We start from the raw sequence: 9,085 nt of genomic DNA on the forward strand, positions 1-9,085 counted from the left end.
TTCTTTGATGGCTCCTGTAATGTTATAGGTTCTTGGTACGCTACTATGTTAGTTTACTTAAGTAACAAGTAAGACGACGTATAGTTAGAGATAGATAATATGATCTAGTCAAACTTTCGAATTCAAATAATATGATCAGGCAGAATTGTTAAGATGAAGACCACGTATCAAGCATTTGGAGAGTTTGAAATCAGTGGCAGCAGGGATTTAGTATAAGAGCCATAGTTTCCATTCAATCTAGATCAGCAATTTTACAATTGCCATAAGAAAAACCAATATCAATACCAGCTTGTTTTCGTCTTCCTTATCTTCATGTCTAGCAGCTCCTTTCCAAGATTCAAGTTTCGTCTTGAAGATTTGTTCATACCAGTTTTTAGTAGCAACACTTTCTCAAGATTCAATCTTCAAGCTTTTCATCAATGTCGTTTCCAAATCAAGCCTGCACTGCTGTTTCCGTTCGACAAATGAAACCAATTATCATATTTGACATTATCTTCAAGGTTAGTAAAATTAGTTCATGGTTCTTATCCTTGGCGATCTTAGTTTCTCATTGAAGATGAATAGATGATTGCTCTCTATCTTCAGTCAATAATCACAAATATGGTTTCTGCTGATGTACTTACTCTAGTGATTGGATGTCAAACTTCAAAGGAGGTATGGCCACTCTCAAGCAAAGATATGGTTCAATTTCAGAGTCTCATGTTATACAATAAAAGATTACAATGCAAAACATTCAAAAGGGCTCAGATTCAATAGAAAAATGCCTGTTACTCTTCAAAACTGTTAATGACCAATTAGCAGCTGTTGGTGTTCGAATGTCAGATCAAGGTGTTAAAATTTTGATTCTTGCTGGTCTTCGGTATTCCTAGTTAAACAAGACGAGACTTAGAGAATGAATTGTCTGATATTTTATTCATCTCACAGTGGAGGTATATAAAGAGGATTACAAGAATATAACAGGTAAGTACAATATATTCTATACTACGAAATAATTACAAAATATTCTATTCCTAATATCAAACCATGACTCACGCTAACACTCCCCCTCAAGTTGGCGCATACACATCAACCATGCCCAACTTGCTTAATGAGTCATAAAATGCCTTCCTAGAAACTCCTTTGGTAAGTATATCTGCAAGTTGCTCTTCCGTCGGAACAAAAGGAAAGCTAATAATTTTGGCATCTAGCTTCTCCTTTATAAAATGACGATCAACCTCCACATGCTTAGTACGATCATGTTGTACTGGATTCTGTGATATGTCAATGGCTGCCTTGTTGTCACAATACAACTGCATAGTACTTTGAGTTTGAAACCCAAATCACGTACCAGATTTCTCAGCCACAGCAATTCACACACTCCGTGAGCCATACCTCTATACTCGGCCTCAGCACTAAATCGTGCCACAACTTTCTGTTTCTTACTCTTCCATGTAACCAAATTACCTCCCACAAAGGTAAAGTAACCTGATGTTGACCTCCTATCTGTAATATTTCCAGCCCAATCTGCATCTCTAAAGCCACAAACCTCAAGGATGTTGTTGTGTCCAGAAAACAATACTCCCCTTCCCGGAGCTGACTTCAGGTACTTTAAAATTCTCATAACAGCATCCATGTGACTTTCACTCGGGTTATGCATGAACTGACTCACCACACTCACTGCATATGCAACATCTGGTCTAGTATGAGCCAAATAAATCAAGCGCCCAACTAACCTCTGATAGCGAGCTCGATCAGTAGGTACCTGATCTGGATACTCAGCTAAACAATGATTCTGCTCAATAGGAGTATCAATAGGTTTGCAATCCAACAAACCTGTCTCTGTTAGCAAGTCAAGAACGTACTTCCTCTGGCACAGGTAGATTCCTTCTCTCCCCCTGGCTACCTCAATTCCTAAGAAGTACTTAAGTTCACCCAAGTCCTTCATCTCGAACTCAGAGGCTAGCTGTCTCTGCAGTCTATCAATCTCAACAGTATCATTGCCAGTGATTACCATATCATCCACATAAATAATTAGAGCTGTTACCTTCCCTTGTTGATGCTTGAGAAACAAGGTATGATCTGAGTTGCTCTGTTTGTAACCAACCTTCCTCATGAACTGTGAAAATCTCCCAAACCAAGCACGAGGCGATTGTTTGAGACCATAGAGAGACTTTCTCAATTTGCATACAAAATCACCAGGAGAAGCAACTATATATCCAGGTGGAAGGCTCATGTATACTTCCTCGGCTAACTCTCCATGAAGAAATGCATTCTTGACATCAAACTGTCGGAGTGGCCAGTTTAAACTAGCAGCAAACGATAGTAGAACCCGAATAGTGTTCATCTTGGCAACAGGAGCAAATGTTTCATCATAGTCAATACCATATGTCTGAGTAAACCCCTTTGCTACAAGGCGTGCTTTGTATCGATTCACTGATCCATCTGCATTATGTTTCACAGTAAACACCCAACGACAGCCTACAGCCTTCTTGCCTTGTGGTGGAATCACAAGTTGCCAAGTATTGTTCTTCTGCAACGCCTCCATTTCTTCATCCATTGCCTTCCTCCACTTTGGATCCCCCAATGCATCCTGCACTCTGTTAGGTACTGATACAGCAGATATTTGATTCACAAATGATTCATATGACTTAGACAACCTCCTAGTGGACATATAATTGGCTACTGGGTATTTTTACTTGGCAGTAAGAGTAGGTTCATATCTTTTGGCTGATTGACCTCGAGTGGTCCTATTGGGTAACACATATTGCTCAACATTAGACTCACTATTGTCAGTACTAGTGGGTGGACATACCTCAAATGAGTGATCTTCAGCACCAGGAAGTTGTGGGTCAGGGGTAGAAGTGATGGCAGTAGGGGCAGCTGTGTCTTCAACTGCATGTTCAATGATTGAAACTGGTGTCTGGATGTCTGGAGCTTCTGCTTCTGGAAGTGATGAGTCAATGCTCTCAACTGGATCCGTCAAAATACCTCCTGCCTGTGCGACTTCTTCTCCACTTTCTGATTCCTCCCCCTCTCCATGATAGAGCTCTTCAAAAAATGAATTCTCCCCCTGAAGAGCTGTATCTGAGGAGGAAAAATAACTCATGTCTTCAAAGAAAGTAACATCCATAGTGACATAGTACTTTCTGGTTGGTGGATGATAGCACTTGTACCCTTTCTGATAACCTCCGTAACCCACAAACACACACTTGAGCGTTCGGGCATCCAACTTAGACCGCTGATTTTTAGGAATATGGACAAAAACAACACAACCAAAGACACGAGCTGGCAGATTATGAAATGAAGGGAAGGAAACATGAGAGGCAAGTACCTCAAATGGGATTTTTCCATGAAGGACACTAGATGGAAGACGATTGATAAGATGGGAGGAAGCATGAATAGCATCGCCCCAAAGATACTTAGGCATATGAGCACTAAAGAGAAGGGCACGAGCCATATCAAGTAAATGACGGTTTTTCCTTTCAGACACTCCATTTTGCTCTAGTGTTTGTGGACATGTGGTTTGGTGAACAATCCCATGGGCTTTGAAAAACGCTTGGAAAACATGATTAACATATTCTCCTCCATTGTCAGAACGAAGGATTTTAATGGTGCTATGGTATTGTGTTTGAACAAGAGTACGAAAAGTTTGAAAAGCTGGAAAGACTTCATCTTTGGTTTTAAGAAGAGCAACCCATGACAATCTCGTACAATCATCAATAAACAACACAAAATATCTCATACCAGACACAGTGGGTTCTCTAGAAGGTCCCCAAACATCAGAATGAATCAACTCAAAAGGAATAGCACTTTTATTAGAAATACTAGGAGAATAAGTAGCACGATGACTTTTGGCCAAGACACATGTTTCACAATGTAAAACAGACTCATCCACACCAATAAACAGAGTAGGCATGGTTTTTCTCATAAGACTAAAAGATGGATGCCCTAAACGGCGATGCCACAACCAAATTTCACTTAGCTTATCAGAATTCAAAGTCAAAGCGGCGCGAGACGGTGCTCCTGGTTTCTCCCCTGCGTATGTCTGATCCAGATGGAACAATCTGCCCCTCAGATACCCCCGACCGATTAACTCCCTGGTGAGAAGATCCTGAAAAATCACATACATAGGATAAAAGGTTACGGAGCATTTAGATTCAGTATTCAACTGTGGAACAGAGATCAAGTGATGAGATAAGTCAGGCACATATAACACATTATGAAGTTCTAAAGTGGGAGTAATACGCACGGACCCTGACCCTAACACAGGAAAAGCCTCACCATTGACATTGGTGACATAGGACACTGGTGGGGAAGACAACTCAGTAAAATATGATTTATCATAAGTCATATGGTCAGAGGCACCAGAATCAATAATCCATGTATCAGAACCGACAAAGTGAGAAACCTTTAAAGCCATACCAATTTTACCTCGACCAGCTATAGAGGCTGTAGGAGTAACTCCCCCTGCTGTATGATGATCTTAGCCAACCACGCCATAGAAGTCTGGTTCTTGGACCAATTGAACAGCTGCTGCTTTCGCCTTAGGACGATAGCCTTGCTTTTTAGGTTTAAGGTGTGGGTTCAACTTCCAACAAGTCTCCCGAACATGCCCAAGGTCGTTGCAATAAGAACATTGAGGACGAGTGCGGTTGGTGAAGCCTTGGGGGAAACCTTGCTGAAGAAGTGGGGCTGAACTCTGCTGATGGAGGAACGGTGCCGGTGACTTGGCCTGAATGGCTAGGCTAGATACTTCAACCTGTGCATGTTTGACACTCTCCTGCTGAGACTCATCCTTGCGGATGTATGTAAAAACCGTGGTCAAACTAGGCGGGTCTGTCATTCTGAGCAATTCTCCCTTGGCACTGCTATGCTTCTCATCAAGCCCTCTCAGGAATACATGAACCCTTTCTAGCTCTTTCTCCTTCTGGTACCACACAAGATCTTCCTGATTCTTGATCTTGCAAGGACGCTTCTGATCAATTTCAGCCCATACATTCTTCAGCTTGGTGAAATACACAGCTACTGGTTGCCCATTCTGTTGCCTATTAGCAGCTTTACACATCAATTCATGAACCTGTATAAAATCAGACTCGTTGGTATACAAATCCCCCAATGTCTTCCATATCGCCTCAGCAGTTTCACATTCTTCCACCATCTGTAGCACATCATCAGTCATGGCTCGAAATAGAATTGACATTACAAACCCATCATCATCTTCCCACTTAGCATAGGCCTTCACATCATCTTCCCTAGGAACCTTGATTGTTCCAGTCACATGCCCCATTTTGTGGATTCCACGGAGATAAACTGACATAATCTTCTTCCATGTTCGGAAATTGGTACCAGTAAGTTTGGTACCCCCGAAAGAACCACCTTCTGAGCTCTTGACAGAGACCTCAACCTTCTGCACCTCATTGGCCTTAGAACTTTGACTGTCATCACCACCCATTGCAATAGTACAATAGCAACAAACACACAAATTCCAAAGTATGCAGCGGAAATAAGAACAGAAAATAACTCCAAAAAATAATAACAGATTCTTCTTTTCCTTTTTTTTTTTTTTTTTGAAACCTGTTGGAGTTGACCGGGTTGAGTCGACTGGGTCGAGTTGACCGAGTTGAGTCGACTGGGTCGAGTTGACCGAGTTGAGTCGACTAGGTTGAGATTTGCTTACTGCTGTTCTAGGCCAGAGATTAGAGCAGATGACCGGAGGTGGGTTGTCTGGGCACGCCGGTGTGAGGGCTGACGAACAGAACGCGGAGAAGAAGAGGATCACGATCTGGAAAAAACGGATCTGGAGAATCGATCTTTGGGTGGGTGCCCAAAGTAACTTGCTGGGTCTGGTCTGGGCAAGGCGACGACTGCGACTGGGAAGCGGCTTGGAGATTCTGGGCTGAAGACGAAGGCGATCGCTATTGATGAGATCGCTGGTCTTGGCAGGTGAGCAACTGATGGTTGATGTGAAGAGATCGCCGATCTTTTACTATGAAGATGTGGTTGGACGGTCGCCCTTGGATGAACGACGAAGTCACCTAGACAGAAGGAGATGAGCACCGGCGGTCTCTTGGCTGAAGACGAAGCCGAGCGAACAGGAGGAACGAGCGAGCAAGATGAAGAGGACGTCGTTTCAGAGCCTGACCAAAAATTGGCTTTTAACCCAATTATTTTCCTCGGATTGAGAAAAAGCTAAAAGAAAGAGACAAAGTCCTTTTCGGATCTTTGCTCTGATACCAAGTTAAACAAGACGAGACTTAGAGAATGAATTGTCTGATATTTTATTCATCTCACAGTGGAGGTATATAAAGAGGATTACAAGAATATAACAGGTAAGTACAATATATTCTATACTACGAAATAATTACAAAATATTCTATTCCTAATATCAAACCATGACTCACGCTAACACCTATTGAATATGGTCGATCATACTAGACAAATTATCAGACGGAAAATTGATATTGGAATGGGGGAAGTAAGGTGCATGCTTGCATTATTTGCAGAATTTGAGTTGGAATTAAAGCACAACTAAGCCTTGGTCTTTGTCTCAATTCACTGCAACGATTGCATATGATACATCATCAATTTTGGGCTTTTGCCTACAGCTCATGGTCATGTTGCTCTTCAATGTGGATTTCCAACCTCTAGCTTGCCTCATTCTAGTTTATCATATCCTTATATGATTAATTCCTATATATGCTTTGCCAATTGATGTTGTGACTTGTGAGTGCTACTAGCAGTATCTATGCAGCCAATCCAACTAATCATGCATATTTTTGAAACAAAGAAAGAACAAATCAACCTCACAAAAAAAGAAAAAGAAAAAAAAGACGATCCAAATCAGAACAAGTTCTCCAATTTATTAATTGATTGATCCTAATGGATCTAGCACATATTTGGGGCGAAGGTTAGGCTAGACTGAGCATAGTCAATCATGAAACGAAAACCCATTTGCTGCTCAGCACCAACAATGTTGGGACCTTCAGGATCCAGCAAGATGAGAGTCATGCAAACCTCGCGCACCTCTTCCACGGTCACAAAAGATCTTTTGAGCTCGAAGACGGCTCCGCCGAGGAACTCCGCCTCAACTCTGGGGAAGACAATGTCACCACTGGACATATTGTTTGGCAGATCAAAACACAAGTCGTATCCAGACTTGGTTTTGTTAATAGGCTTCCAGCCGTAGATTTTGGCGAAATACCTGATTACACCGCCCTGGAGACTGTAGAAAGCCTCGTTGACCAACATCGTCAGGGGAAACCCAGCGTCAAGGATGACGTATGTCGCTTTTGGCCGAGAAGGGTTTACTGCCATGTACACAATTTCTCCATTGAGTCTTATGAACGTCAAGTTGATGTAATTATAGCTGGTGTCGATGGCTAACGGCGTTGTGTGACGACCTGGGACAGTATCGTTGATGAAGGCATCACCCCCCAAATCAAGGGTAGGAGGGTGGTCCGGATCCTGCACCCGCAACTTTTCTGGTAAGCACCAAGCAAAGCGGCTGTAGTTGAGCTGATTTATTATGCTGGAAGGATGGCCCTTTCCCAGGCCAAAGGTGCCGGCAATGAGATCATCCCCTTTACGGCCGGTGTCGAACACCACTGTGTTATTCACCCCAAGCCCAAAAGCAATCTGATTCCGACCGAAGTAGTCAACACCAAAGTAACCTTTGGTGCCAAGCGTGTCTGCTGCGTCATACATGCAAACGCCACCGGAACTAGGGTAGGCAATGGATGGAGAACAAATGTTGCTGTTTGAATGTAGTGGGTAGAAAGTGGTTGAGTTTATGGGATCAAACGGAAATGACAGTGGGAAGCAAACCTCACACTCGGCCGGCTGGAGCCATGTGAGGGGGCTGATCGTGTCCAAGGCAAGGGTAACTGGGAAGGGAGGACTGCCGACGTCAACTTTCACATAGAACAGGCTGGATGGGGTTCCATTTATGTATGTGTCGGAGGTTTTAGAAAAACGGATTTTGGAAACGGTGAGAAGATGGCTGACATTGGGGTTGAACATGCGGCTGGGCGATATTTTGAAGGAGAAACCATCTCCATCTCCTTGAGCAGCAGTTGCTGCAAGGAGAATGGTGATGATGACAATGGTATAGTGGGTAGGCATGGTATTTGGTTTTCTCTGGTGTATTGCTGTGCTTGTACGTGGAAGACCAAAAGGAGTTTATATAGGCGTTCAATAGCATTGGCACCTGTATTGGCACGTGTGGGAGATCAAGATCAAGTGTACGTACATGCATTTTGCTTTGACACATAACTCAGTGGGTAGTTGGCTGCTAGATGGTTCTAGCTAGCTAGTTTGTATCAAAACCTTAAACATTCATGTGTACAAGACAAAGTGACAAACACACCTTGGAGTTCAGAGATGGGATGGAAACGGCTTCATCAATATCTACCTTTGACATGACCTTCTCATCAATTGTAATGGCCACTTGATAATCTATGCAGATATATGAAATAATTTTTAATTGAGTGTATATTACATTTTATTAATTACGTTACCAGAAAGATCTAGAACATCTGCTTCTCACAACTTTTTTTCAATAATCTTCCTCTAAAACTTTTTTCTCCCACAGATTCAATTTTTCATGCCTTCTAAGCTTTTTTTTTTTTTTTTTGGGCTTGTTAAAGTTGTACTAGCTAACACTAGCCTAGCTGGTTGCTTGGAGAAGAAATTATCGATCAATGCTCATAAAGTAGGAACAATTTTCATACAATGAGGACTTTCCACCACTGACCACTACTCAATTAATTTACATCTTATTAATTGCCTCAATTTAAGGTGTCTAAGCTTACATTTTTTTTTTTCCTTTGCTCATTGAAGTTGTGGTACAAGTACTAGTCTTATATATGATGCTACTAATGGTTTCTACAGGCTAATAAACAGCTGTTTGCTTGGAAGAATGGACGACAAAAGTAATGGTTTCTGGTTCCTTCCGCTTACCATTTTTGTAGTAGCTAGCACTACTACAAAGTCACTGTGCCACCCAATTCAAATATGATCAATTGTCTTTTACAAACTATTAATCCCTGTGCAAGCAATATTTCAAAATGCTACGGTTTGTCCTAGGCAACGGGCCAAGGTTTTATGA

The 9,085-nt window shown here is 42.1% G+C and overlaps 1 protein-coding gene across 1 annotated transcript; it reads right to left on the minus strand.

Moving 5' to 3' along the window:
• Window positions 1-6,864: 6,864 nt before the first annotated feature.
• On the minus strand, window positions 6,865-8,100 carry LOC112192593 (aspartic proteinase nepenthesin-1). The gene has a single exon (XM_024332391.1). It carries the CDS (start codon window positions 8,098-8,100, stop codon window positions 6,865-6,867), a length of 1,236 nt encoding a protein of 411 aa, XP_024188159.1.
• Between the last annotated feature and the right edge of the window lie 985 nt (window positions 8,101-9,085).

This window comes from Rosa chinensis, chromosome 3, assembly GCF_002994745.2.
Source record: "Rosa chinensis cultivar Old Blush chromosome 3, RchiOBHm-V2, whole genome shotgun sequence".
In the NCBI taxonomy this organism is placed as follows: domain Eukaryota; kingdom Viridiplantae; phylum Streptophyta; class Magnoliopsida; order Rosales; family Rosaceae; genus Rosa; species Rosa chinensis.

What these genes read in the sequence shown, in the direction of transcription:
- LOC112192593 (XM_024332391.1), bottom strand. Translation starts at nt 8,100, where the DNA reads ATGCCTACCCACTATACCATTGTCATCATCACCATTCTCCTTGCAGCA.